This window comes from Phytophthora ramorum, assembly GCF_020800215.1.
Source record: "Phytophthora ramorum isolate Pr-102 chromosome Unknown Phyram_PR-102_s0014, whole genome shotgun sequence".
Classification (NCBI taxonomy): Eukaryota; Oomycota; class Peronosporomycetes; order Peronosporales; family Peronosporaceae; genus Phytophthora; species Phytophthora ramorum.
In genome coordinates this window covers 216,611-244,193 of record NW_027150660.1, presented here as the reverse complement: position 1 = coordinate 244,193, position 27,583 = coordinate 216,611, and the positions used below count along the sequence as shown (strand labels likewise).

The following is a 27,583-nucleotide window of genomic DNA, read 5'->3' as shown; positions in this document are numbered from 1 at the left end:
AAGCCATGGGGTCGCTGGCAGTGCAGCAATCGCAGTCTCCGAGACGCAAGGCATCCGTCGCTTCCTCCCCCGAGACGTCCTCCACCATGGCCAGCTCCGCCGTCTTCCCGCCGCTTCACCTGCGCTCCACCTCCACGGGCAGCGGCTTGATGCCGCGCGCCGCCTTCCCCCAGGACGGCGACAACAACAACAACAACAGCGACGACGCCGAGCGTCGCAACGTCACGGCGCTCACGATTGTGGAGCTGCTGGCCCGCGCTGGCACAGCCAACAACAGCAGCAACACACAGCAGCTGCCGTCTCTACGGCCGCAGACAACGGGAAGCTCTTCCCTGCCGTCGCTACCCAAGATGGTGATCCCGTCGCTACGTGGCGACCAGCGGTTCGCCTTCCCCAGCAGCTCCGGCGGCTACTCTTCACACACGCCCACGTCTTCGGGCGTGAGTCCGCACGGTCTGTCGCCGGCGGCCCGCCCCATGCCCATGCCGACGGCTGCAGTGTCGACGGCGAAGGCCCCGAGCCCGCCTAAGAGAGGCCGAGGCGCGGCAGCCTCAGGAGCCGTTAACAACTCGCGGAAGCGACAGAAAGACGAACTGACGAGGCTGCGCGCTCAGGTGCAGGAGCTGCAGCGCGAGCTGGAACACGTGCGGTCCAGGATGCCCCGCACCAGGACCCTATTGGTCAAGACGGAGCCAGGACGACACGCAGAGCGGTCGCCTCTCTCCCCCGGGGGCGTAACGGCCTCGCCATTGATGGGTCTGGAGGCTGTAGGCAACTCTACCAGTGGACTCATGGTCGTGCCCGTGTGGGAGCGCATGGCGCAGCACCAGAAGGAAGAGAAGAGTAAGGCGGAGATGGAAAATCTGCGTCTCAAGGGCCTCATCCAGGAGCAGCTCAAGATCTCCAAGGGCCTCGAGAAGCTTCTGCGCAAGAGGTGCAAGTCGTCCATGGCCTCAGGCTCCTCGGACACGGACACGTCGGCAGCTGTGCTCGGTCTGAAGCGCCCGCGCACAAGTGATGCCGATGAAACGGCCGTGTTTGCATCCTTGGCGTCTGGACTGGACGCCCGCCTGGCCGAGATGGAGGCCGTGTTTGAAAAAGGCGGTCTCACAAGGGACAAGCAGGAGCTGCAGGAGACGCAGATGATCCTGGACGAGCGCCGTGGACCCGTGATGGAGGTCAAGGACTCCAAGATCCTGCCGTTCGACGTGCAGGACTGCGCGGCTGCCGTGTGGCAGTGCATGGAGGCCGAGTCGGAGGCCACAGTCGTGGGGGGCACCACGAGCGACACGCTGTGCTTCAAGAGCTCCATGCCTCTGCGGCAGCACCGCGCACCCGACGCTGAGCTCACGGTACGCTGTGTCTTCCGGCGCGTCGTGGACGAGGCCACGGGTCGTGTCGTGTTCGTGTGGGAGTCGGTGGCCGAGTGCCCCAACCGCCTGTCGCAGGTGAGCTCGAACGCCAAGGGCGTGGAGATCCGAGACTGCGGCTGGGGGCTGCTGGAGCCGCTGCGTAACCCCACAGGCGAGCACTCGAGCATCCTGCAGCTGTGCTCGTACCTAATGCCGCAGCTCTGCGGAGTCTCGGCCGAGCAGAGTCGGCAGCACATCCACGGACTTGCCGAGTTGGTGGCGCCGTGCTATAGAGGCATGTGGAGCAAGCGCCAGCGCAGCGTCGAGAACGCGCTCATGAACGGTGCCATTGGCGCTAGGAACAGCCACGACGCGCTCAAGGGCGAGCTCAAGCAGGAGGTTACCCGGTGAACTAATGCCGCTAAAGTGTAGATCAGTTTTTTGAGGCAGTAACTATGACTAGGATAATATATGCATGCCGGCCAAGTCGAAATGTGCTGGAAGGTAAAGGCAACTCGTCTGGTAAACGTGTCGGTTCGGCTGACGATTGGTCACAATTCGCGAGATTACGGTCGGCACCGGATTGCGGAGCGTAGGCGAGGATTTGCAGGATCCCGCCTGCACCTGATTTTTTGGCTGTAGCTCAGACTCCAGGCTGGACGGCCAACGGTGGGTCAGCTACATGTACCTCTTTGATGCACCTTGCATCAATACCAAAGCCCTCGGCAAAGGTTCTGGTAGGAAGTACTGACTGACACCATTTCGCGCCATTCGTGGGGATCACGGCAAGTACACTGTATTGCATGCAGTGCACCCATCGATAAAACATGTCTAGCATTGAAGCGAAGATGAATGAGGCATGGCTCTGGGCGACCATTTCCGGGTACCCAACACAACAGACAGCAAGATCGTGATACCAAGTTGTTGGGTTAATAATAAAGCTGCATCTCTCGGCTGGCATTCGACAAGAAGAGACAAGTTCCAGACCAAAAAAGAAACCGGCAAGTGTTTTAACGCACAACTTCATTTTATTTTTGCTACACATGTGATCGATTTACTATCCGCCGTTGTTTATAATTTGTACGTCGTCTACGAGCTGTGCTCAATGATCGCGCTTCTTGTTCAATTGTTCGCTGTGAATCTGCGCACTGTCGAGATCATTTGCTGGGGTGTCAACCAGGTTTCGACTACAATAAGCTGGATTTTAGGCAAAAATGTACAGCCGAGATACGATTGCGTCCATGGAAACGTTTTTGAACTCATATCTGGTCATCGTGCGTGCAATCACCGTCAACACGGCACGCTTTGCGTGGACTAATCGTATCTGCCAACAGTGCTGAAGTACATGTACATCAAATATCTGTTCGGTTGGCTGTTCGATCATCGATGCACTTCGCTTGATATTCGTACCCAGCCTTCAGGTGTTCACCATCGCTTAGAAACACCAGTGCAATATCGCCACGCCACAATCACTAGCCCGATGGTGCCACGGGCGCCATCACACTGGTGTGTGCGTCATGGACGGCACGATCCGTGAAAACCTCTAGGGTTAATCACTTTCCGACTTGCGGGACAACAGGCAACTAGCAACAGTCATGGCACCGCAACTCGATATGTTGGAAAGCGAGGTCATCCTGGCTGAGTTTCTTCATGAAATGGACGCGCTTGACCAACTTCAAAGCCTAGAAGCGCTTTGTTTTCCGCCCGAACCGGAGTGCGCGCCGATAATCCAAGAACAACTAGACCAGAAGCAGACGAAGCCATACAATTCGCAAGAAACACCGAAGCCGGTCCCAAGGAAGAGAAGAAGCACGTCATGGCTCCGTCGGAAGCAAGAACTCCATGCTTTGCGCAACGAATCGACAGCACTGGAAACCCTCATGACCTCCCTGCAGATGCAGCGCAGCGCCTGTCAACCAATATCGGATACTCTTACTGAAGACCAGGCCATGTGGAAATCCGTCGCTGCGATCGCAAAACAAGCGCGCCAAAACTCACAGGATGAGAGCGTGCGTCTGAAGAATGAGCTTCAGATGTGCGCACGCGGATTTGAGATGCTTCAAGCTCAACTGATTACAGCTGAATCGTTCCGGCAGCAACTAGAGGGCAACAGGTTGGCTTTCGCAAACTCTTTTCGAATTGGAATGATCTCTAGTCAGCGTTTGTGCTTCGATGACAGCGGGATCTACGAGCTGCTCGAGCAAAGGATCAAGGCACGCTTGCATGAGCTGGATTCCATCGTCCGCGAAACTTGTCACCTACCGACGGGAGGCTTCACTGAAAACGTGCAAGTTTGCCGAGAAGATGCTTCTACCACAGTGGTGGAGTTTCAACATGTTCGTTTGCTGCCTTTCGGAGGAGATGCCACGGCCAGCACGATCTGGGACATCATCAACATGGGTGGACTGGTCGCCAAAGAAAACACCTACGTGACCAGGAGCGCTTCCGATATGGTTGGACTGGTTTCTCGTCACGTGATCCCGCTCGGCAATATGGCTAGCGTAAGCGTGGACGTCCACACTGTGATAAAGCGAGTTGCCGATGCGACAGGCATGGTCGCTTTGATCGAATCTCATTCGGAGTGGTCGATCCACCACCCCACGGCGCCAGGTTCACGATACTCCACGGAAGAAAGAGGTTGGGTTGTAGTGAACGAGCACCCCCTCCAGCTATCCGGGGGAGTGACTCGGCGTGCATCTCAACTGCGGACTTCGGTAAAGCTTCGCCCGAACGAGGCTCGGACGGGCGACAACTCAGCCAGTCTGTCAAGCACTGTCGTTGACGTCGTCATTCCGTCCTTCCGCGATATCCTCAGCTCGCACCATCAATCTGTAGAGAATTATTTGTTAGATTCTTCGCTCTATAGCGTCTGCACATAACGTCAATCCATCTTTACAGCATTTTTAGGTTGATGTTGTCTTGTCGCGTGACTGAGTCAACAGCAGTGCACTGCGAAAGAAATCCAGGAGACATTTCTCTGGGCTGTAGCGAACTGGTCGCGAGATCCAGTGAAGCGGACGCGGGGTGACCGAGATTAGAGGATAAACATCGACCAGACAAAAGCAATTCGATCACTACGGCCAGTGGTGGGTTTCAAGGTTGTCTCCTTCGGTCACTGCAAGGACAGACAACACGAGAGCTCAAGAACCATCAGTTCAAACAAACCCCAGCAACTTACAAATATCCAGGAGCACCAGTGCACGCAAGTACAGTACAGACACATGCCATGTGATGCGCGATTGCGGTCGAGAGCGCTCGATTGTGTCATTGAAATCGAGACTGGTCTCAGTGAGAGCAAGCACGACTCATACTGGGCCTCGTTGCCATCATCCAGGACACTACGACATGTAGCGTCTGCTTTTGAGAGCCACGACGGCAGAGGCTGGTCCAGCAGCGGAGATGTCTTCGTCCTGAGCTTTAGCAGTGTGAGAGCGGAACTGGGACCTGGATATTATATGTATCCATGCTTCAGTTGCTGCGTTCACCATCCAGCGCAGGTGGTCGTCATGCCATAATCAAGCGTCTGATGGCGCCACATGGACACCAAGGCAAGGCTCAACCAAAGCACGACTACCGGTAAGCTTATCCCGTTAAACATTTTCCGACTTGCGGGACAACACCAAAGCGCAGCAAGCAGTTGACATGGCACCTCGGCTTGATGAGGCTTGTGCTGAGGCTCCGTGGCCAGCGATGAACATGTTTGAAAGCGACCATATTTTGGCAGATTTCCTGAACGAAATGGACGAGCTCGATCGACTACAAGACCCGCCGTTGAAACGCACCGATCTGAAGCGAACGCGAGAACTGGAAACGCACACGGAACAAAACCCCAAGAGGATAAAAGCCGCAGCTTCGTTATCGCCAGTGCCCAAGCCACTGCCGAGGAAGAGAAGAAGTACGTCGTGGCTGCGTCGAAAGCAAGAGCTGCATGCTCTTCGCAGCGAGTCGAAAGCACTGGAGACGCAAATGGTTTCCCTGCAGATGCAGCGAGCTCACTACGCAGTCCAACCGCCGAAATCGGATACGCTCACCGAAGCTCAAGAGATGTGGAGGTCGGTGGCAGCAATCGCCCTACAGGAATGCCAAACCGCCCAGGCCGAAAACACGCGTCTGAAAAGCGAGTTGCAAACGTACTGTCTTGCTACCGAGACGTTGCAAGCACAGCTGAGTCATGCGAATGCGCGGCAGCAGACGCTGATCGATTGTAAAGTTTGTTTCGCCGACGCTGTTCGCGTCGGAATTATTATGAGTCGGCGGCTAAAATTCGACGACAACACTGCTATCTTCGACATCCTGGAGAGCAAGGTGGGGGCTCGCTGTGCCGAACTAAACAAGATTGCCAGAGAAGCGCACCTACCAGTACAGGGCGGTGCCACCGAGCGCGTGACAGTTTGCCGCGAAGACGGCAAGGACGCCGCGGTGGAGTTCCACCACGTTCGTCTTCTGCCATTCGGGGAAGACACCACGGCAAAGACGCTCTGGGAGATCGTCGAGCTTGGAGGACTGGTGACCGATCGGCATTTTCGCGTTGCGAGACGCTCCGACGACATGGTCGCGATGGCGTCTCGCTTCACGGTACCGTCGGACAGCAGCAGTACCGTGAGCGTGGACGTTCGCGCCGTCGCGAAACGCTTCGCCACCCCCATGGGCATGGTCATCCTCGTCGAGTCGCTGTCCGAGTGGTCGGTTGAGCACGCCACCGCGGGAGACTGGAAGCAGTCCACGGAGGAGACCGGTTGGGTCGTTGTGCACGAGGTCCCGCGCCGGCGTGACGCCACTCCACCTGCTTGTCAACTACGGACGACGATGAAGCTGCGGCCAAACGCGCCCAGCGTCGGCAATTGCCGCAGTGCGCGCTCGTCGTTCACGGGCGGCGTCGGGGACGTTGTGATCCCGTCGTTCCGCGATATCATGAACTCGCACCACCAGTCCGTCGAGAACTTCCTGATGGACGCGTCACACCGAACCGTGGCTGCGTAGAGGAGACCGAGTGTAAGAATGTAAAGTTTGCCAGCCACACCCCTGTCAGTCTACAGTGTTTTACATGCCACCTGGGGCGTCATTGATGAAGCCCATGCGGACGTCGCAACCGACATGGATTCATCGTATCGGACTCCCTCCAAGCAGCCGGCGGAGGGTTTACGCTCGTCCGATCTCGTTTAACTCCAGTTGTCGACCGGTTGTTCAACAACTTGTTGTGCTCTTTCAGACAGCCGGAGCAACAACCCGCCTGCACCGCTCGCTCGCCGCTCAAGACACTGGTCGACTGAGGAGCTCCGGGGAGTACCGCAATCATCCGCACACATCCGAATCTGAATCACCTACGGGTGATACGTCCGGTGGGATTCGACGGTGGTTGAACGAGGTACAGCCACGCAAAGCGGCGATGATGGCATTTGCCCTTGGCCACTCCACGGGGATATGCGATCATTAGTGTCCGAGGGGATGGATCAGTGCAAGCGGTTGTACTTGGTACGGAAGTACACGTTGCAGTGCACTTCAACGGAGATGTCCAACGTGGCGGAGTGAATCCAGCCCCAAATAGCGGCTTAAAATTTAGGATCTGGAATACCTAAAATCGAGCGGGCTCAGTGGCCGTAATCTTTTGACTTGGTTTAAGTATGTCTGGATGCCCATCATTGATATGACCCGCTGCGATTGGCCGAAAATGCGGCCAGCCACTCAATTTGCTGCTGCTTGCACTAGCGAAACCAGATCTGTCCCGGTTTTGCCCCGGTTGTTTCGACGCCCATCAAGCGTAATCAGCGAAAGACGGGTCAAGCCGCAATCGACCTCATGTTCGGCAAAGTACGAGGTAAGATTTGTTCCTCAAAGAGGTGCTTTTATTCGTGCATAGTATGGATGGGAATCGGATCGCTGCAGCGCGTCAATAAAGCGCATTCTTGGCGTACAATAGTCTTCAATAGTACTTGCAATACATCGCAGCTCGTGCTACGCGGCGTATTGATCGTGTTAAACGCGCTGATTCCCACCATGCACCGCTTCAAATCGACTTGGACGATTGCCGCCCCTCTCGAGCTTACTCCACTCGTCCCGATCTCCCAACCGACGCGTATCCAACTGTTCCACGTGTCGTTCATATTGCTGGATCGTTCTAACGTTTATGCTTGGTCAACATCCGCTTGCAACGATGGAATAATCACGGTCCAATGCAGCCTCTCCTTCGTGAGGTGCTACATGAGGTATATGTGGTCCACGCTACCCTCACGCGCTAAAAACCTGCAGAATCCGATTCTATACTGCCGTCCCGGCGCTGTCTGGGAGCCAACGGCGTCGTTACTGATCGTTGAAACGCTTTTCTCCTCATTTCCGGTTTTTCGTGCAACAGCGTAAGCGAATGCACTGCACGTCGCGGAATGGCGCCGACACGGCCGTCTTCAGTACCGAGATCCCGCCCTTAGGCGCACAGCGGGACGCCTTCCTGGCCGCGATTTTAGCGCAGAACATGAACAAGTTTGCGGGCGCCAAGCGAAGCTGCCCGTTCGTGGCCCAAGCCGACAGACAGCGCCGACGTCGCGCGGACAGCGACATTCAGGCGCTGCAGCAGGACGTGGAAGAGCTTGAGGCCCGTCTAGAGGCCGCCAGACGCCGCAAGAACCCGCCAACTAAGAAACAGGTGGACGCCAACCGCCTGCGCAGTCTGCTGCAGTCCTGCCGCAAGCAGGCGCAGCAGCGCGTGAACGTGGAGATGGGCTTCGTCCCGAGCATGCCCTGCGCCGGCCGCCTCGAGTACGAGCCAAGAGTGGACGCCCCTGTGTTCAAGAAGATGGAGCAGCGCGTGAACGAGCAGTACGAGCAGCTGGCGCAGGTTTTCAGGGAGGCTGGACTCAGCGAGCACAAGACGGACTTCTGCGACGCGCGCGTCGTGACCGGCGGCAAGCAGGGCACGTTCGTGCGGTTCTCGACCGCTAAAGTCGCGCCCTTCGAGCTGGGTGACATCAGTGGCGCCATGTGGAGTGGAGCCATGAAGAACGCTGTGCTCAACATGGAGGCCAACCCCGCCATTGAAGGCGGAGACGACAACACCATGTACCTCAAACGGGAGTGCATACTGCAGTGTGAGACGGCGGGGGGTCCAGGCATCTCCGTCTTGCTGCGCGGCGTATGTCGCCGCTTCGTGGAGCCGCAACGCATCGTGTTGGTCTGGGAAGGCACGGGGGACTGGCCCAAGGACTACCTACGCAGTCACCCGAGCAGCGTCCCCATCCGGGAGCGCGGCTACTGCGTCGTCCAGAGGTTCCGCAAGAGCGGCCGCACCGCACCGCTTAGTTTATTCCAGACGTGCGTCTGCATGACGCCAGGCATGTCGGCGGGCATCGACATGGACGATCCCGAGTGTCTGAAGATGCTGTCCGACGTCGTGATCCCGTCCTACCGCAAGATCCTCGACGCGCGCGAGCAGATGCTTGAGAACGCCATCCTCGACGAGATGATCCACTCCAAGATGTGTGGCGCCACCTCTAGGGTATAGTACTAGTGAACAAAGCAGATTCTTAAAATTTAACATTGTGCCATATATTTTTTGCGATTCCTTCGTTGGTCCATCGATCACTAGCATCAACCAAGGTATTGGTACGATAGATCTTTCATGAGTTAGATAGCGGATACGGCTGATCCTTGTGCGAATGCTGCGTCCATGAGGCGATTGTCTACGCATTGCTGCCGGTTGCGGATCAGTCTACGAAAGGAGGGGATGACGATGTCACTGACGGCCGCACTGCCGAGTAATCTCCGGCTGGTGTCGCTGTCAAGCCCAGCCGGCTCGCTAGTCATGTGCATCATGAACCTTGACACGCAAGCAGGCGATGAGTCCGCTCCGTTGTCTGGGAAGGAGTGGACGAGGCCCCATCCGCTCTCCCTTGTCACGCGGGACCAGGTGCCGGAAGCAGCCAAATGTGCAGGCCACTCGGTCCACGACTCGGCGAGGACGACGGTGCCTTCGGGCACCACGAAGCGTTTGGCCACACAACGCACACGGATCTCCACAGTCTCGCCCTTCTCGAGCTCAACAGGGAAGCGCCAGTCGGACGACACCACGTCTTTCGAGCGCCGAACCACTCGACTGCCTTGTATTTTCCAGCCCAGCTCAGCGACTTGCCAGCACACGTTCGAGACCAGCGCCGCGTCAAAAGGCAGCACTCGCACGGTCCTGAACGCCACTGCGGGGTGGGTCTCATCCTTGCGACAAATGGACACGCGCTCGGTGTTTGCCGTCAGCACAGGTTGCGACACCTCGCTCACCACGGCCTGGATCTCGTCCACGCGGGCGTTTACGCTCTGCTCGAGCATGTTGAACACGCGTGCGCTGTCCGCCGTCCGGTGCTGCAGATCAAGCATCACTTCCACCTGCAATGCTCTCGAAGCGATGGAACCCCGAGCGAGTTGCTCTCTTCGCAGCGATTCCGCCGCATTGAGCGCCGTCTGCAACGTCCCGGAGGCCTGCACACAAGCCTGCAGTCGCTGCTTGAGCTCGGCATTATCTTGTCGGGCAGCCTGGCAGCGTCGAATTTCCCTGAAGGCGGCCGCCTGCCAGCCCGTCGTCTGGAGCTGCACGAGCTGCTCGAGCTCTGGGGGCAGCTGAATCGACAGCCCCGGCACTTGGCGTTTCCGTAAGAACGCGACGTAGTTGCCCAGTGTCTCTGCGTGCTCCTTGAGCGTCCCCAGCTCCAGTTTTTGGCGCTGCCAGCGCGTGGCCGGCGCTTGGGGCTTGGCTTGGGGCTGTGCCGAGGGTTTTCGGCTCCTCTTGGCCGGTGGCGTGGACGGTTTGGGTGCCTGTCGCTTGAGAAACCTTGGCGTCGTGGCGATGGCCTCAATTGGGCCCCTGGTGGGGCTCGGAGGCGGCTGCTGGTCCAGCTCCGCCATCTCCTGCAGAAAAGCTCGCAGGACATCGTCCGAGTCCTGCGGTTGCGGCTGCGGCTGCGGCGCCTGGATTTTGTCGGGGTCGCCGATCCAAGCAGCGACAAGCGAATCCAGAGAGCGCGTTGCGTGCTGAAGCGGACGCATGAGCAAAGTCTCGGCTCACGAGGTAAGAAAGGAGACTGCGACTGGCAAGTGCAGGTAAAACGACGCGACACCACACAATCTACGGGCTGAATGGGAACGTGTACGATGGATAGAGTTTGGACGCATTATAGCGTTTCGAGGGTCATTACAGTGCCATTTTTTGATTTTGAAAACATATAATATAGCAGGTTATTGTATGTGCGCATTTTGCGCTTTCGTGCTGAGACACCGTAATCATTGGCTGATTGCGCCTGGATACGATCGACGTGGGAGTAATCATGCTGGGTGGTGCCTCTACACGCGCAACGTCGCAGCCGAGTCCAGCAGCGCGTTTTCAAGAAGCTGGTGTCGCGAGCTTATGACCTTGCGGACGGACGGGATTACGATGTCACTGACGCTCGGTGTGAGCAGCGTCGACTGCAGACTCGCTGCAGGGTCCTGCGTCTGTAGACGCATGCCAATTTGAAAGCGACACGTCCCGAGCTTGAGTCCACACGGCTGCACCAGTGCCGACCCAGAGTCCTGCGTCACGTGAGTCCACCACTTGGCCCGCGATGGACGAGCAATCCACTCGGTCGTCGACTCAATGAGCACGACGAAGCCTCCTCCAGGAAGCACGACGCGCTTCATCAGACAACACAGTCGGAGCTCGACGCTGCCCCCACATTCGAGCTGGAATGACTCACAGCCTTGGGACGCCACGATATCATCGGCATGCCTCGTGACTCGGACGCTGCGACCATCGGGCATGACGCCCAAGTTCATGACCCCCCAGAAAACCCGCGACGTATGATCAATGTCGAAAGGCAGGAGTCGATCGCGCGTGAACTCCACCATAGCAGACGCTCCCTCGACACCTTTGCGACGCACGTGGACGTCATCCGTGTCAGTGCGAGCAACGGATACGAGCGCGGCATGACAGAGTGCATCCACCTCTGCTTGTTTCTCGTTCAGTCTGCTCTCGAGGACGTTGATCACGTCGGAATTCAAGAGCTGGTGGTGCCCGGTGCTCAGCTCGGTTTGGAGAGCCCTCCCCGCCAGTGTGTTGGCCAGAAGCGCCTTGCTTTGATGGGTCCCTGCCACGTAAAGCACCGTCTGCAGGTCGTTGCAAGCTCGCACACAGCTCTGCAACTTGTCTTTGAGTTGGGCATTTTCGTCCCTTGCCAATTCACATCGTCGTTTCTCGACCTCCGCAGCGTCCTTCCATCGCCTTTGACCCTCGGATAGCCCAGCGTGCAGGATCGCGTCGTGAGTTCTTCGCATCTGCAGGAACATCCTGTGGGTCTCCAGTGCCTGCGTCTCGGCTCGCAGTCTCTGTATCTCGTCTTTCCGGCGCCTCCACGACAGGTTCGGCTTTTTCGCAGGCGGTTGCGGTGGCATCTCCGCTCTCTGTTTGTGAGGGGGACTGTGGGAAGCGTATTCCAACGCAGTCGGCTCGAAGTCGGGCGTGTCCATTGCAGAATCAAATCAAGAGTGCGCCAGATGAAAGCTTTGCACGTCGAAGCCATGTGCTGCCTCAAACGTGTTTGCAGCTGCGATACAGCGACGCCATCATCATGAACAGGCTGCAGGCGCCAGGTGGTTGTAAGCTGTGGAGGACGTGAAGCGACATCTCTTGCCGCAAAAAACATTGTTTGATTACAGCCTACGAGACTCATCGCGTCTTACCTCAGAGCAACGCTTTCTCGTTGTCTTATTCTCGAGACAACAGTCCACTCAGATATCTTCCGAGCTAATGTAGATGCGAGTACATCGTTCATTCGACATGATACCCAAGTTGACACCGTTGTTTCTCCCTGAGTGGAAGCCTCCGTGGGAAAGAAGGAAAGAAGCTGTCATGCAAAGAAGACGTCTCGGGAAATCCACCGAACTCGACAATCGACCAGATCATAGAAGAGATCGCGCTCAGAAGCTGTTCGCGTTTGAGCTCCGCTATCCCTGTGCATCGGCCGCCTCTCTTGTTGTACAATTCCATCTCTCGATATCTCATGTTCACCTGGTATTCTAACGTATCGAGCACGCTTGGGCTTGCAAGTCGTAATTGGTACCCTGCTCCCGACTCGATATGTAGCGTCCTCGCCGCCGCCATACACAAACCATCAGTTGCTGCACCGTGGTGAGTACAGGTTGCAGGGCATTCAAATAGTTCACGTAAGCCTGTCGCTGAACCTTCAAACTCTCACTGTCTTCCTTAGAGAATTAACCAAGCTGCGCCCTTAACTGCGTCCTGCAGCTCTCCCACGTCTCCTTCGATAGCACTTTTAGCACTTTGCTCGTCGTTTCTTGTTTCAACTTCAATCGCTTTCTTTTCGCAGCACTGTCATGTTCAGTCCCGCATCCGTTCTGCCGAAAACTGTTTGAGGTGAAATATAATCCAAAGTAGCAATGGGGCCTATTTGCTCGTTTCCTCGTACACGTACTTCTTCAAATACTGATTCCTTTCTGAAACTTGAAGTCTACTGCGGCTAATTTACTAAGCCTTCTGTGCGAGAAGAGTCCAACAACGCATTGTCCAAAATCTGGTGCCTTGAACTCATCATTTCACGGAAGGACGGAATCACGATGTCACTTGTAGTACTTGTAAGTGGAGACCGAGTCTTGAGTTGGTGACAAAGCAAGGCTTTTTCCTCGACGTCTGCCGTTCTCAGTCGTACCATTGTCTGCACTTGGCACAGGTTTGTAGAAGCGCTTTGCGTCTCATGCGGACGCACCACAGCACACCCCGAGTCTTGTGTTACGTAAGTCCACGGAGTTGATGAGGCAGGATACGCAAGCCATTCCGTGATCGACTCCACTATAACAGCAAAACCTCCTGGGACGCCAACGCGCTGCATGACACAGTAGACCCGGACGTCCATGTTGCCCCCACATGTGAGAGAATGGCTACAAAAACCTTGCGACGCGAGCGTATCATCCGAGTTCCTAATTACCCGAGTGCATCTCTCGTTTGGGATAACGCCCAACTGCATGATATCCCAGGCGACACGCGACGTTTGTTCGGCACTAAACGGTATCAGGCGTGTTCGCTTGAGCTCAATTATGTCGTCCAACTTCCCGTTGTCTCGCCGGCGAACGTGAACTTGGTCGGTGTCAGTATCAGTCATAGAAATTTGAGTCTCCTGAAGTACGGTGCCCCATTCGTGAAGTCGAGTATTAATTCGGTGCTCCAGAAAATCTAAAGCGGCCGTGTTAACCACCTGAAAGGTTTGCACTTCCCACATTCCAACGCGCAATGGCTTCGCAGCAATTGGACCGTTCCCTGTGCACTCGATATTCTTTGTGTGCATTGTTTTTAGCGTTGTTTTCATGGATTCGCAGGTTGACGCACAGCACATTATCTTCGCCTTGAGTTCAGAGTTTTCGCGTTGAGCGGCTTGCCGTCTACGTCGCTCTTTCAGCGCTGCAGCCTTCCACAGTCTCTGTCCCTTCGAAGCGCACTGATCGTACAATTTTGCGTGAACAGCCTGCAGTCTCATAAACGCCGCCTGCGCTTCCATCACCTGCACTTCGGCTCGCAGCCTCTCGATCTCCTCTTTGCGCCGATTCCACCTTGGCTTCTCGGCTGGCAGCACTTTTGGTTTTAGTCTACGCTGCTGCTCCTTCGGCGTCGTTTTCGCAAGCTGGCGATCAAATTCGCCCATTTCTTCCAGAAACTCGTCAAGAATGCGCTGCTCAATAGGAGCAGCCACACTCGTGAACTCCATCGCGACGAAAGAAAACTGAGGCCACGTCAGCATTTTGGATAGTAGTCCTTGCCTAACCCTGTCATCGTCGATGACGATCATGGTCGGGCAAATGCACCATGCAAGCTGTTAAACCCTATGCATACAGTTTAAATACTGACATTCACGGTATCGGCCGGGCCTAGGCTAATCTTTTATTCAATATTTAACAGGGTTTCAGTCTTCCTTGTTCCAGCAAACATATTCGCTTGCAGTCCTACGACGATTCAAAGTACCGTACAGAGTTTCTTACCCGAGAACCACAGGAAGCATTACAGGTTGAAACTTGAGTTGCGCCGTGTTGCTTCCCCGCGAATGCAGTCAGACAAGACGCTCTCCATCATTTGATGACGGGACAAAATGACCTCAATTTGCTCCATCGGATGGACCACCGGGTTTTAGAGTCAACTCCGACCGCAATTTGACACATCGCTCGCCTCATAACTGCGGATCACGAAACAACCTTTTCTTCAGTCTTGTGAGTCCACGAACCGGAGTCGTGGATGCCAGCAGTCCAAGCGGAGCTGAACTCCACCATAACCATAATTCCATGAGTTGTTTTGAACCGCTTTATCACACGGTGCGCATTGAGATTTACAGAACTTTCACCCTCGAGACGTAGAGCGAGTCGTGAGTCTATTGCGACAGCATCTATGGAGTGCTGGGTCACACGCGAATCTTGGTAATCAGGAAGCCACATCGCTCGATAATTGACCAAATTGTAGACGCGAATACGCTTTGCTCAAATGGTAACAATTGGACACACTTGAACCCCAGCGCCGCCATTTGTCGATCACCAGCTTTGTTGTGAATTTGTTCGAGCTCAGTGTCCAGCGTCACCAGCTGCTGTTAAGTCTCACCAAAACGAGGTCTCCAGCTCTCGAAAGCGGTCATTCACTCGCTTTTTCAGCATGTCAAAGACACTGGGAATCGCAAGTCGCAAATGATACCCTGCATCCGGCTCAATCTGCGGCGTTTTCGTAGAAGCCAAACTCAGTGCTCATTGGTGTTGTTGAGTCGTAGTAAGCGCACTCTGTACAGCTCCAGAAAGGTTGACGTAAGCCTGGAGTTGGCCCTTCAAGCTCTCATTCTCTTCCTGTGTGCCTCGACAGAGCTGTCTCTCAGCTACCCACGATTGTTTCAGCTACTTTTACTGTTTCAAAATCTCCGACGTAGCACTTTCCACTGAGTTTCTCGCGGCTTCTTGCTTTGTCTTCGCAACCTCCGCTCGAGCCTCCAGAGTTCGAATTTATTCACGCAGCGCTGGTAATTCTCGTTTTCGTATGAGCCACGGCGGATTCGGCTGTGCTTTATTGTTTGTCAAGTAGTTCGTCATCAAAGTCGGTATCAACTCGCCACTAGCACTGGGCGTTCGGGTTTTGAACTTCCCTCATGGGTAAATCTGACATCTGAATTGTCAATTCTTCAATCGAAGGCGTTGGAGCTATATAACTCCAAGTTGCTGACTCACTTGAAGTCGACTACTTCTCGTCTTGCACATATTTGCACCGTCTTTTTTCACCAAGCAGCGATGGACGCTGCCAATTCTCTACTGCTGGCATTCTCGTCATTTGAGGTCTTGTTTGTTACCGTAGCGTCTGCAATTCAGTGGTAGCTGGAGCTGGATCATTCGAGCTGACATGTGAATCCCGCAGCAAGTTTTCAATAATGAGTAAAAAAAACCTCGAAATATTGTTATGGCACGATCGTGTTCTGAGGCTGATGGTTTGTGCTGTTGAGCTGCTAATGCTTCCATACTCCATCACACTGGGTGCGTCGTTATCAATGCAAACCATTTTCATCCTGACCTCGTCGACAGCTGAAGTATGCTGCTTTTACGTAGGATCGACGGATGTACCGTAGTCGCTTTGCTTACTCTTGCCTCGAGCACACTAAACACGCTCAAGTCACTGATCTGCCAGTTTGACGGCTCTTCAGTTCCACCTTGGAGTCCGCTTGAAGGCATTACCTGCACCGAGAACAGCAATGTTCCAGCCCCTCTCAAAGGTTTATCCAGGTTTCAATGGTCTCTCCTCGGCTATCTCACGAGGATGTACCATAATTTGGTGATATCGCAGCTTCATGAACCAATTTTACTACGGAAGAAGAGAGCTGCATCCAAATAGTCCTGTGCTACATATATCGCTCATCGCTTCACGTACCCCATACACAAAATATCGTTATAGCTATAAAAAAAACACTTTCCAGCGGGGATTTTGATGCACTCACCGCCAAACCACGCGACGTGACAATCCCTCAAAGCCAGGAACCCAATGGAGGTCGAAGTCGAAGACTGCTGGAGTATTTTGTGTCAGTGGTTCCGGCCACAAATCGTGTCGAACAAAGCATTATGCACAAACTGGTGTCGCGCGTGGACAAGCTGGCGGAAGGACGGGATCACGACTCCATTGATCGTTGATTCCGATGAGAGTGAACACTCTTTTGGAGTTTCCACAACTTGACCCGGGTGTAGACGCACTACCGACCGAGCTTGACAGATACCGGGCAAAGACTCGCCTTTGGAAGAGTAGTTACGCATCACAAAGCAGCTTTCTTCTCGGGTTGTATGACTCCACGTGCTGGCATCCGGAAACGTAGCCGTCCAATCGGAACAAGACTCGCACATGATAGCAACACCTTGAGGCATCATGTATCGCTTTATGACACCGTGCGACTCGATGGTGATCACACCGCCGCGTTCAGTCTGCACAGTAACGCGAGACGTCAAGGCATATCCGTCCTCCGTTCGCCGCATCACAACAGAGCGTTCACCAGCAGGAAATTTGCCCATTTCAATGAACGACCACATCGCGTACGAGATCGCTCCCTCCTCGAAAGGTAACAGCTCCAGACGCGAGAACTCGACCGATCCAAGGCCATGGTCATCTTTTCTGCCCCACGTTTGAACTACATCCGTATCCACCGACGTCATCGGTCCCTGCATGACCCTGAATGCTTCTTCCACCTCGCTCAGCCGCGCGTCAATTCTCCTCTCCAGCATGTCAAACACCTGCGTACTGCACGGCCGAAGCTCCATCTGAGCACGAAAAGCTTTCACGAAAGCCACGCTAGTGTCCAAAAGCTGTTTCTGCTGATACTCTGCAACCTTTAAGGCCCTCTGAAAAGCCTGCGACTGATTCCTAAAGAGCTGCAACTTGGCTTTAAGCTGTTCGTTCTCGTGCAGAGCGTCTCGACACCACTGCTCCTCTACCACAGCTCTGGATTTGAGTTTTTGGACCTCAAAAGCACTCAAACAGCCCGTAGACGCCTCATTTTTCGTCTCCAGATACTTCACACGTGTCTCCATTGCCTCAGCCTGTTGCCGAAGTGTCTGCAATTCATTTCTGGTCTTCAGCCATGACGGAGTCACGCGCTTCTTCTTGTTGCTTCTTGTCGTCGGCTTGTGGGAAGCAGAGACCGCCTCCAACGTCCGTTTTTTCGGTGCAGGGGGTGGAACTGGAGCTTTGCCAAGGAGAGCCGTCTGCTGCAGGTGGTCTAGCGCTGCCATATCGCGCAGGAAGCTCTCCAGGACGCCATCGGACGGAGGATGCGAGGACATCGTCGCGACCACAATCACAAATTAATTGTGTGGTCGAACACGAAATGTTGATGGCACGTGACAAACATTCCTGTAAAAAGGCAACTTGCGGTTGTGGGGCTTCCAAAGAGAAAATGTACAAGTAACCATGTTGACGCGAGTTTGATGATGGCCAATCACGGCCACTGAGGTGATCGACGAATCTGTGGCCAGTGCAGACCAGGAGACATTCAAAATGGACGGGGCTCTGAGCTTGTCTCTGCTGGACGAAGATGATCTCCTGCCCATCGTATACGACGTGGGGGGTGCACAGGGCCCCCCACCCAGCCCCACTGCAGCGCTTTCGTTTCTGGATGAAGCACTTACCACCGCAGCAGATGACACATCGTCTACAGACAAGAAACACAACAAGCCGAGGAAGAAGCGTCGACGTGACCGCAATCGGCCGTGGCACGAGATTGCACGGCTGCGATCAGAAACCAACGACTTGGAGCGAGAATTGCAGGAACAATTGGTCCAAGCCAGCAAGAGAGCACGATGTGCACTGGGCAGACGCAACGAGAACGTCGAGCTCAGAGCAATGCTACGTGAGAGCGTTGAGTGCACACATACTCTAGAACAAAAATTACGTTGTCAGGTCAACGAGATCGTCAAAGCTCTGCCACGTTCACTGGGTATGGTGACTCAGGTCTTTCCGTTTGACTTGGCTGCAGACAAATCTGTGTTCCAGAGCTTGGCCCAGAGCGTGGATGACCAATATGTGGATATGGCCCGCATTTTTCGATGTGTAGGTCTCGATGAGACCGCCTCGGAAGTTCGTGATGCCTTCATCTGCCGCGCTAGTTCAGTGTATCCCCAGCGCAACGATGCAGACATGCTCAAGTTCCGCTCACGAATCTTTTCACCGTTCAACAGAAACATCCTCGAGAAGGCCTTTTGGAGATACATTGACCAGGCGACATTGGGCACCAGTGGAATTAGCGAAAAGCTGGTACGATCCTCTAGAATTGCAGCTCTAGAACTGCTGACAACATGGAACTAATTTTGAGTTGTCTACAAACACCAGGAAATCTCGCCTGGTTTGGCGTCGCACGTGGTTGCTCAAAAGTACGAGATCGCAGCGGAAGACTACGTTGGAACGGTACGAATTGTGGTCAAAGAGTTTGTTGAGAAAGACCGCAGTGTGCAAGTGTGGAGTTTACTTGCCGATTGGTCCCATCTGGGGGCAACGTGCAACGTGAAGACGCTAGAGAACGGATGGGGAGTCATTCAGCGGAATGGAAGCGGAAGCATTTGTGCAGGCTGTATTTTGATGCACCCGATACTCGAACATGTTTCTTCCGGTGACAACGGCAAAGCGATCAATTCGTTAACGAGTCTTTATGAGCAAATGCTGCTCTCTCGGGTCAGAGCCCTCGAGAACCAAGCAATGGATCAGTTCTTGCAGGATAAGAAGAGCTCCCTTGCAGATCCATCCGCTCAAGAAAAAAATTATTGAAAATCGTGCTTGGGTAAAGTGATCGTACATTGTTATCGTTGACAGAATTGCTATTTGTTCTGGCTGCTGAGCCCTAATAATGCCGAATTCACTTGTGTAGTTCGACGTCCATGTGCATGTAGTGTTCTGGAACATCTCGCCGTAGACCCCTGTAAAATTATTGACACTGTTAAACAGCCCCAAGTTCACTGTGTCTCTTTTTTTAGTATGTTTTCACGTACCATCGGACGGAAAGTTTGCCGTCCACGTACATGAGGACGGTAGACTCCGTCAAAATGACAGAAACTTCATCAGCGGTGCGTATCGATATGAATCACATCACCACACTCGATCTGGCACCGTATCATATTGTGCTGACTGCTCAAAAGAGTCAGAAAAAAACTACGGTGCCAGGAGTACTACTTCTGTGACTTTTTCAGAATATTTAAACTATTTTTGTGATTTGTCAGAATTGTCTCAACGTGATTATGTCCCTGAGGGGAAAGTCCGACGTAACATGCCCAGGAGCTCCGCTGATGGTCATAAGGAGCGTTCTGGCGCCTCCCCCGACGCTGACGAAGCCTTCTCATTCTTGCTCTCAATGTCGAATGAGAGAGAAGCAACTGTAATGCAAGAATACGCGAATTTGCAGCACGTTTCTGTCAATTCTGCGGTCTCCGAAACCGGTTCGAGTTCGAGTTCGCAGACGTCGACACCTTCAGGCCCCTCTTTTTGGCCTGCCAAATCGTCGATATTGGGGACGAGTCAGCCGACTCCAAAGATCAAGAAGCAACGACGAAAGGACCGCAATCGACCGATTCACGAAATCCACCGCCTGCAGACTCAAGTGAAGGAGATGGAGCACCAACTCAAGACTTTGAAACCCGATCCCAGTGCTGAGTCGGACGAGCTGCTCGCGCTCAAGCGCAATAATGTCGAGTTGAAGGAGAAATTGAAAAAGAGTCTGGAGAACACGGCAGCTGTGGAGCAATTGCTGCAGACTCAGACGGACAAACTTCTCCAGACGCTGCCCAAGTCGCTGGCTGTGTCGGGTCAGAACTTGGCGTATGACTTCGAGGAGGACGACGCGGTCTTTCAAGTGCTGGCACAGACGGTGGATGGACATTATTTGGACATGAATCGGGTGTTTGGAGCTGCGGGACTAAACAACGCGACGTCGGAGATATTTGACGCGTATATGACCCCGGTGAAGACGGCTGAAGATGCTGAGTGTGTGTTGAAAACGCGGACGTGCGCTTTTCTGCCGTACGGGAGAGATCTGGTAGAGCAGGCGATGTGGCGCCGACTGGAGTGCGAATCGGCTATTCTGCCGGAGAATATCCGGAGCAGCAACGACCTGGTACGAGCTTGGCTGATGCTTGTTCGCTTGGATGTCTACTGACTGTTATTTGTCCTGCTACCTCATGGTCCTTGGCAGGGACTTCCTCTTGGAATTGCGTCGAATATAATCGTCTCGAAGCGAGAGGTTCATCTGGACAATGCGGCATTTACGATTCGATTGGCTCTGAAGGAGTTCACTGAAGCTGACCGCCTGGTTTACGTGTGGGATGCAATCGGCGACTGGCCTCGAGCCATGACGGTGCCGCATGTGTCAACTCGAGAGTACGGCTGGAGCTATTTCGAGCACACTGATTGCCCAGAGCTCAGTATTCTGCGAAGCTTTGTCATGGTGACTCCGAAGGCGACACCAGGCGCCGATGAAGAACTTGTGGAGCGTGTGATGCAATTGTATCGTCATACCATTGAGCTACGATACCAAAAACTAGAGAACACGCTGGTTGATGCTGCGATAAACTCGAGGAAACCCGTGCCAGAAGCTGGTGTTAGACAGAAAAAAAGTTGCTGCGTTACCCGATCGTAACAAGCAGAAACTTATCCTCTTGAGCAAACATTTCGGATAATTTACGCTCTACTCAACGATAAACTACAGTCGCCCCCAGCAAGAGAGTTTTAAAAGACAATGAGCAATGTCTTGCCAGGTTAGTTACGTGAAGGTAGATGCTTGGATCGGCTCCACAGTTTGAACAACAGTTCGAGAGAGAAAAAATGACGAAGAAACCATTATCATTATTTGCTGGAACCTGCCAAACGACCAAGTCGCTTCACGAAAATATCGTAATGTTCTCCTACGTAGAGCTTGTAAAAAGAAGCAGCGATCACGGGTGATACTTATTAGCAGCACGCACAGAATCCCACAGCAAGTTTTCCCAGCACTGCTGTTGCGAATCGATGAGCTCACGAAAGGAGGAAACTGCGAGGTCCTGCGCGAATGCCAATGGCGCTTTCTGTGTACAATCCGAGCCGCACGACCGAGGAGTTTCGCTACGCACCACAGCTTTCATCTGACACTCAGATCCAGGATAATCGTCAGAATTAGCGTTGCTTGCGCGGAGAGAGAGTCGACGAACGATGAACCAAATGGATTCTTGAGACTCCTGGCTCCGAACAATCGAATGTCCGCGGTAGACTGACGCCTCAGATCTTCCTTCTGCTAGCAGCACACAAGCCCCAGGTACCTCGAACCGCTTTACCACACAATGAATATCGATAACCACGACTTCTCCTTGAGCAATTGGTAGAACGAAGCGAGAATCCACGGCATGTACGTCTTTCGACCGTCTCATGACATTTGAAGTATGCTTTTGCGTGATACCTCCTTTCATGACAATGCTCCAGGCTGCATTCAACGTCGTCTTTTCATCGAAGGGCAGTATCCGAGTAAAGTTGTACGATGTCGTATCGTTATCCCCCCTGCACGTCTGCACCTGTTCGCTATCCAAAGTCACCGAAGCTTGAACGATCTCGTCCAGAATTGTTTGAAATTCTAGAAACCTCCTGTTCACCCGTTCTTCCAACTCGTTGAAGGTATTGAGACTGCTAATCTGCAATTGCTGAAGAACTCCCGTCTCCAGAGCCTGACTCATAGGGAGTAGAATATCCGACGCGTCAGCCCCACGATTTGCGGCTGATACAGCCGCGTGCCACGAGGTCGATGCCCGAATGTACGCTCGGAAATCACGTTTCAGAGCTGCATTTTCGTTTCGAGCCCCCTGGAGCTGCTGCAGCTCTCGATCGGCTGCCCGTTTGTTCTCGTACAGCAAACTGAGCTGCTCCCGCGAGATCCCGAGATGAAGGCGCTTCTTTTCCTGCTGAAGTTTGAGAAACGCGACTCGAGTCTCCAGCTCCTGAGTCTGCCGCCGAAGTGCTTCTAACTCCTGTTTCCTTCTCAGCCACGAGTGTGCCTTCTTCTTCTGTTGCGGCTCCGTGGTTGTCTTGGCTGTCCAGCGCACTTTGCTCGCTCGTTGCACGACTTTGGTGCTATCCGCAAATTGGTTATTAGCATTGTGAGGCGGTGTCTGGTTGTCCAGCTTGACCATGTCCGCCAGAAACTCATCCAAGAGGAGAATGCCCCCGCTCTCTTCGTGGTCTGCCCCTGTATCAACCATTTGTGTCCCTGCCGACGCCAAAACCAAAATGAGCGTGTGGTACATGGACGTATCTCGGTGATTATGCAAGGACGCGGAGGAGCAATCAAATCCAGGCGTGCGGCTGCAACCCGCGCGAGTCCTTCGAGCGCGATGGAAATGCACGCACAAGGCAGCACACGTGCCCACGTCTCGAATGAGGCACAGATCTCGAGCACGCCCGCTCACTTGAGCAGATTGAGCAGCTACTTACCAGGAACACGGCTCATTGAGAACATGGTGGATGCACGAGCAAGGGAGAGGCTCTATCTGGATGAGGGGGATCAGACCACAAGTCTCTGATACTAAAACCATGGTCGTGAGTCAAACAGATGCCGTGCATTGCGTTGGGGTGGCGCTCGTAACCCGATGCCCTGTCTTGGTAACCATTAGCATGGCATAAGCTGAACGGGAAGACCTCCGAGATGGACGGAGCTCTCGACGCACAAGACTCTCCCCTCCTGGATGAAGACGCTCTCATGGCCGTCGTGGACGACGTGTGGGCCCAGCAGAATCCCCCTACTAGTCCACTTCGTGCACGAGTGCTTCCTGGTGGAGAACATACGTTCACACACAAAAAGGGGGGAGAGGGGAAGAAGCCCAAGAAGAAGCGGAGGCGTGACCGCAACCGACCAAGTCATGAGATTGTCCGCTTGCAAGAAGAAGCCGCGGCGCTGGAGCAAGAACTACAGGAGAAGACGACCAAGTCCGGCAAGAAGGCGCGATGCAGACTCCAGACCTACAACACTAACACCGAATTGAAGAAGATGCTACGACAGCATCTCGACGACGTGCGGACGCTCGAGCAGAACGTAACGCGACAGGTCGAAGAGCTCACCCAAGCGCTGCCCCACCTGCTCGTCGGGACGTCTCGAAACCTCCCGTTTGACATGACCCAGGACTACTCGACGTTCAGGACGATGGCCAAACGCGTGGATCAGCAGTATGTGGACATGGATCGAGTTCTTCGAGGTGCAGGACTTGACGGGGTCAAGTCGGAAGTGGCTGACGCATATATTAGTCGATCGAACAGCGTGGCTGTATGTACTGGTGACATGCTGAAGTCAAGAGCCCGAATCCTGACTCCTTTCAAAAGCCAGGCCATGGTGAAGACTTTATGGCGATACTTTGAAAGTTGTCAAAGAGTAACATTGCAAGCGAGTCGATCCAAAGACCTGGTACGTTCTTCTGCAGTCAAGTTTACGATGCATTTACCCAAATACCTAACTGACGAGCTCTGCCTTTCGCACTAATGCAGCAACTCCCGCTAGGTATCTCCACTCGTGTCGCTGTTCTCAAGTTTGAGATCGCATTAGACGACTATGTGTGCACCATGCGAATGTTAGTGAAGCAATTCATCGAGAAGGACCGCACTGTTCACGTGTGGAACGTCGTCACCGACTGGCCTGGAGTCGGAACTGCACGCAACGTGAAAACCCACGAGCGTGGATGGGGCTTCATCCAGCCCATAGGAGACGGCAACTCCAGCTCGTGTCTGAGCTACAGTCTCGTGAATCCAACAGCCGAGGGAATTCTTTCCTGCGAGAACTGCGAAACGATCAAGTCTCTGGTCAAAGTGTACCAGCGATTCGTGAGCTGGCGCATGCAGTCTCTCGAAAACCAAACACTCGATCAAACCATTCAAGACGAGAAAAACGTTGCGACGGCAACCACGTAAATGCTAGCCAGACGATACCCTCCCCGAATAAATAGTTTGTCCTTCATCGTCCACTTGTCTTCAAAGCTGAAACAAGTGTCAACCACCTCCTTTTCAATAATTGTTCAATAATCGTCCAATACTTGTTCAATATTGGTTCAATAATTGCTCAGCAATGGGAAAATACCCAACACCAGCATGCGACGGTCTCTCGATGATAATGCGCCACCTTCGCCGCCATGTTCCTCAACTTACACACTTTCTCTGTTGACCCCTTCACACCCAATAGAAAGCTACGTGTCTCCTGCATCTATTGAGGGCTCTCCGACGTCTGGGCGTGGCCAAGAACCTTCTCATTCTCCCGTTTCCAAAACGGTTACGCCCAAGCGTACCCCCAAGTCACGACGGCATCGGAACCGCCCGATCCACGAGATCACGAGGCTCAAGCAGCAGATTCCAGTGCTGGAAAGTGAGATCCGCGTGCTGTGGGCCAGATCTGACGAGATTCAGCGCCAGGAACTGCGAGCCAGAGCCGAGAACATGGAGCTCAAGAGCAGGTTACAGCGCAGTATAACTCACGCCAAAGAGCTCGAGCGCAAGCTGCAGCTCTATCTGCAGGAGAAACAGACCATCGAAGCCTCGATGCTGCCAGATTTGGGGGCTGTAGGCAGAAATTTGCTCTTTGACGCAGACAGAGACGCTCAAATTATCCGCATGTTGAGCACAAATGTCGACGAGAACTACTACAAGCTGGGACAGGTTTACGAGGCTGCAGATATGGACGAGGTGCAGAGAGAGATGGAAGATGCAAAGGTGCTGGCGACGGAGGACGGCAGCAGTTTGCTGCAGGTCAGGTCCATTGGGTTACAGCCTTTTAAGCAGCAGATCGTGCTGAGAGCAATGTGGCAGGCGCTGGAGAACCAAACGGTGCTCAAGGATCAAGAGTGCACGGAGATCGTACGTTAGTATTTTTTAGGTTGTGAAGCGGTGGTTGAGTTATTGATGTTTGGTTGTTTTTATAGGGGTTGGAAATGGGGAAGGCGAGTCGCGTGATTGTGCTGAAGCGTGAGATTGTGCTGCGTGGGAGCGATGCTGGCGAAGTCGACACCCCGTGTGTATCTTGTACGATTCGAGTGGTATTGAAGAAGTTTCTGGAGCCTGGTAGAGAGATTCATGTATGGGACGCGTTTGGAGTTTGGCCACGTGCAGTGTCGACGAGGGAGTACGGATGGGGTGTCATCATGCCGCTGGACGTGAAGGAAGCTGGCGATATTACCCTGGTGAAAAATGTCATCTTCATGACATCTACACGGATATCAGCTGATGAATCGGATGGAGCAGGAGCGGCAGCTCAACACTCTGTTGCTAGACTGTACAAGCAGATCATGCAAGATCGCCAGCGAGTTGTGGAAAATGCCTTGCTGGACCAAACTCGTGCTTCGTAACTTTTTCTCTGAGCATGTTGACACAAGTGCGAAACTAGGTACGATGTATTGAGTTGCACGCGATGGTTTGTTATAGGCGTAATGAAATGTTGTTAATTCTGTTGGTTGCTGTGAAGATTTTGAATGATACTACGTAGTACCAATTATCGTGTTCAGAACAGCAACTGACCCAATTGCGCCAGCCTTTCGAACTGAGGAAGGCAGGGGGTGAGTCTGTGATGACTCGAAAAATTATCCATTGCTTGGAATGAGTGAGCTTACCAAATCGTCAGTTACTCACTGGCATGTACTTCACGACGCATACCTAGACTGATGTAAAGACCTACCATGATTACAGTCGAGATAACGAAATGGCGGGTCAATGATACTGGCAATGCTGCGTTAGCGTGAACAGCGTCAACCTTGAAGTATTTGCATGCAAGCCATCATCAATGGCAAATTCTCTGACATTTATTTTAAGTTTCCGATTCCTGATGTGATGTTTGAGGTGAGCAAACCGCTGACAGCCGTAACAGTGACGAAGACACTGTTGGCGACAAAGAAGCATTGTTTTTATTACGCATGAATCGGCGAAGAGGTTCGTATTGGATAAATATTATCTCCAAGGCACTTGCATGCTTACCAAACAATTCTCGATAATGCCCAAATCTCGATCTAACGCAGCAAAACCTGTTTCCTTCTAGACAGCATTTTGTAGCCGGGATACCGCCTCACTATCCAAGGCTTTGATAATCCCTGCCGCGACGTTCTTGTCATACCATTGTTTGTAGAAGGCCATAGATCTCTTGAATTTTCCCGTTCCCATATCCGCGGCTTGAAAACTGATCGGCGTTACTCCCTGTCTGTACAATTTCATGGACTTGGCTTCGACGTGCTTGTTCAGCCGTTTGAACACAGCATCAATCCTACTTTTTGACAATTTTCCCACAGCGGTCTGCATTTTATCCAGAATGCTTGAGATTGAGTCTGGCGGGAGGCCGTCAGTTTTTTGGGCTCTGGTCGTCGTAGTCGCCCGGCTATGCATGTTATGTTTATTCCCAAGCTGAAAGTTTGGAGGCTGCGGGAATCACTCCCTTTGAGGCGTAAACGAACATGTAAGCGTGCTTACTGCGCCTCAGGCCAGCCAGAAGGGCTGTCCAGGATCAAGATCAGATTTCATGCATTGAACAAACTGGACGTTTCCTAAGGAAGGGACTGGGCCTCACGAACGCTTTAGCATTCACTTTTGAATTAGCATACAAGCATCCACTTGCCTACCAACCAGGCGTTTAGTTTACTATCCGCTACACCATGCGTTTCGGTCTTCTCCTGATCCTGGTGGTAGCCACCTTTGCTGTGGGCTGTCTCAACCTTGCCAGCGCCAAGGAAGCCGTCAAAATCGTTGCAATCGAAGACCTCTGGAAGAATGCGCTCCCGAAGGTGAAGGCGATAGGATCCTTACGCGTTGCAGGCAAAGTCAGGGCCGCGAAAAATCTCGACACGACGGACCCCAACTGGCAAAAGGCCATCGTGAAGGTGGAGGCGACGGGCCAACTGAACAAGGTTGACGAGGCAAAGATTATCAAGACCACGGAGAACGTTGCGCATGAAGTCGCGAATAACCCGAGCAAGTGGCGTTACGTCTACAAGGCTCTGTTGGTTACGTTCGGTGTCGCGGTCACGGCACTTATCGTCGTTGGTCTTCAGGCGATGATGTCTTCCAAGTAGGTGCAATGCTGATAAAATTGACGAGCTTCGAGCATTATTCCTGGAATACAAACCTTGTTATCAGGTGTGTTGGTAGCTGAAGTCCTCACATAACACGAATTTAATGGAAGGTATCGTTGCCTGCAATTTAAAAAGTGGCTTGACTGATCAGGGTCTTGGTGTCTGGTGTTATCCCT

At 53.4% G+C, this 27,583-nt stretch overlaps 12 protein-coding genes across 12 annotated transcripts; 7 read left to right on the top strand and 5 right to left on the bottom strand.

Annotated features, from left to right (window-relative positions):
• Positions 1-5: 5 nt before the first annotated feature.
• On the top strand, positions 6-1,763 carry KRP23_12076 (uncharacterized protein; the record flags this gene model as incomplete). The annotated part of the gene is made up of 1 exon (XM_067882668.1): positions 6-1,763. The coding sequence occupies one exon, from the start codon at positions 6-8 to the stop codon at positions 1,761-1,763; it is 1,758 nt and encodes a 585-aa protein (XP_067739684.1).
• A 3,231-nt stretch (positions 1,764-4,994) lies between these two features.
• On the top strand, positions 4,995-6,332 carry KRP23_12075 (uncharacterized protein; the record flags this gene model as incomplete). The annotated part of the gene is made up of 1 exon (XM_067882667.1): positions 4,995-6,332. The coding sequence occupies one exon, from the start codon at positions 4,995-4,997 to the stop codon at positions 6,330-6,332; it is 1,338 nt and encodes a 445-aa protein (XP_067739683.1).
• Positions 6,333-7,710: 1,378 nt separating this feature from the next.
• On the top strand, positions 7,711-8,844 carry KRP23_12074 (uncharacterized protein; the record flags this gene model as incomplete). The annotated part of the gene is made up of 1 exon (XM_067882666.1): positions 7,711-8,844. One exon carries the CDS (start codon positions 7,711-7,713, stop codon positions 8,842-8,844), a length of 1,134 nt encoding a protein of 377 aa, XP_067739682.1.
• Positions 8,845-8,966: 122 nt separating this feature from the next.
• On the bottom strand, positions 8,967-10,376 carry KRP23_12073 (uncharacterized protein; the record flags this gene model as incomplete). Its single annotated transcript, XM_067882665.1, has 1 exon — positions 8,967-10,376. The coding sequence occupies one exon, from the start codon at positions 10,374-10,376 to the stop codon at positions 8,967-8,969; it is 1,410 nt and encodes a 469-aa protein (XP_067739681.1).
• Positions 10,377-10,670: 294 nt separating this feature from the next.
• Positions 10,671-11,831, bottom strand: KRP23_12072 (uncharacterized protein; the record flags this gene model as incomplete). The annotated part of the gene is made up of 1 exon (XM_067882663.1): positions 10,671-11,831. One exon carries the CDS (start codon positions 11,829-11,831, stop codon positions 10,671-10,673), a length of 1,161 nt encoding a protein of 386 aa, XP_067739680.1.
• Positions 11,832-12,670: 839 nt separating this feature from the next.
• On the bottom strand, positions 12,671-14,080 carry KRP23_12071 (uncharacterized protein; the record flags this gene model as incomplete). The annotated part of the gene is made up of 2 exons (XM_067882662.1): positions 12,671-12,729; positions 13,705-14,080. 2 exons carry the CDS (start codon positions 14,078-14,080, stop codon positions 12,671-12,673), a joined length of 435 nt encoding a protein of 144 aa, XP_067739679.1.
• A 2,329-nt stretch (positions 14,081-16,409) lies between these two features.
• KRP23_12070 (uncharacterized protein) lies at positions 16,410-17,657 on the bottom strand (the record flags this gene model as incomplete). The annotated part of the gene is made up of 1 exon (XM_067882661.1): positions 16,410-17,657. The coding sequence occupies one exon, from the start codon at positions 17,655-17,657 to the stop codon at positions 16,410-16,412; it is 1,248 nt and encodes a 415-aa protein (XP_067739678.1).
• A 214-nt stretch (positions 17,658-17,871) lies between these two features.
• On the top strand, positions 17,872-20,995 carry KRP23_12069 (uncharacterized protein; the record flags this gene model as incomplete). Its single annotated transcript, XM_067882660.1, has 4 exons — positions 17,872-18,627; positions 18,703-18,777; positions 19,766-20,473; positions 20,552-20,995. The coding sequence occupies 4 exons, from the start codon at positions 17,872-17,874 to the stop codon at positions 20,993-20,995; spliced, it is 1,983 nt and encodes a 660-aa protein (XP_067739677.1).
• Positions 20,996-21,290: 295 nt separating this feature from the next.
• Positions 21,291-22,580, bottom strand: KRP23_12068 (uncharacterized protein; the record flags this gene model as incomplete). The annotated part of the gene is made up of 1 exon (XM_067882659.1): positions 21,291-22,580. The coding sequence occupies one exon, from the start codon at positions 22,578-22,580 to the stop codon at positions 21,291-21,293; it is 1,290 nt and encodes a 429-aa protein (XP_067739676.1).
• Positions 22,581-23,023: 443 nt separating this feature from the next.
• On the top strand, positions 23,024-24,276 carry KRP23_12067 (uncharacterized protein; the record flags this gene model as incomplete). The annotated part of the gene is made up of 2 exons (XM_067882658.1): positions 23,024-23,776; positions 23,857-24,276. 2 exons carry the CDS (start codon positions 23,024-23,026, stop codon positions 24,274-24,276), a joined length of 1,173 nt encoding a protein of 390 aa, XP_067739675.1.
• A 177-nt stretch (positions 24,277-24,453) lies between these two features.
• On the top strand, positions 24,454-25,700 carry KRP23_12066 (uncharacterized protein; the record flags this gene model as incomplete). Its single annotated transcript, XM_067882657.1, has 2 exons — positions 24,454-25,212; positions 25,278-25,700. 2 exons carry the CDS (start codon positions 24,454-24,456, stop codon positions 25,698-25,700), a joined length of 1,182 nt encoding a protein of 393 aa, XP_067739674.1.
• Positions 25,701-26,990: 1,290 nt separating this feature from the next.
• On the top strand, positions 26,991-27,407 carry KRP23_12065 (uncharacterized protein; the record flags this gene model as incomplete). The annotated part of the gene is made up of 1 exon (XM_067882656.1): positions 26,991-27,407. The coding sequence occupies one exon, from the start codon at positions 26,991-26,993 to the stop codon at positions 27,405-27,407; it is 417 nt and encodes a 138-aa protein (XP_067739673.1).
• Positions 27,408-27,583: the final 176 nt, after the last annotated feature.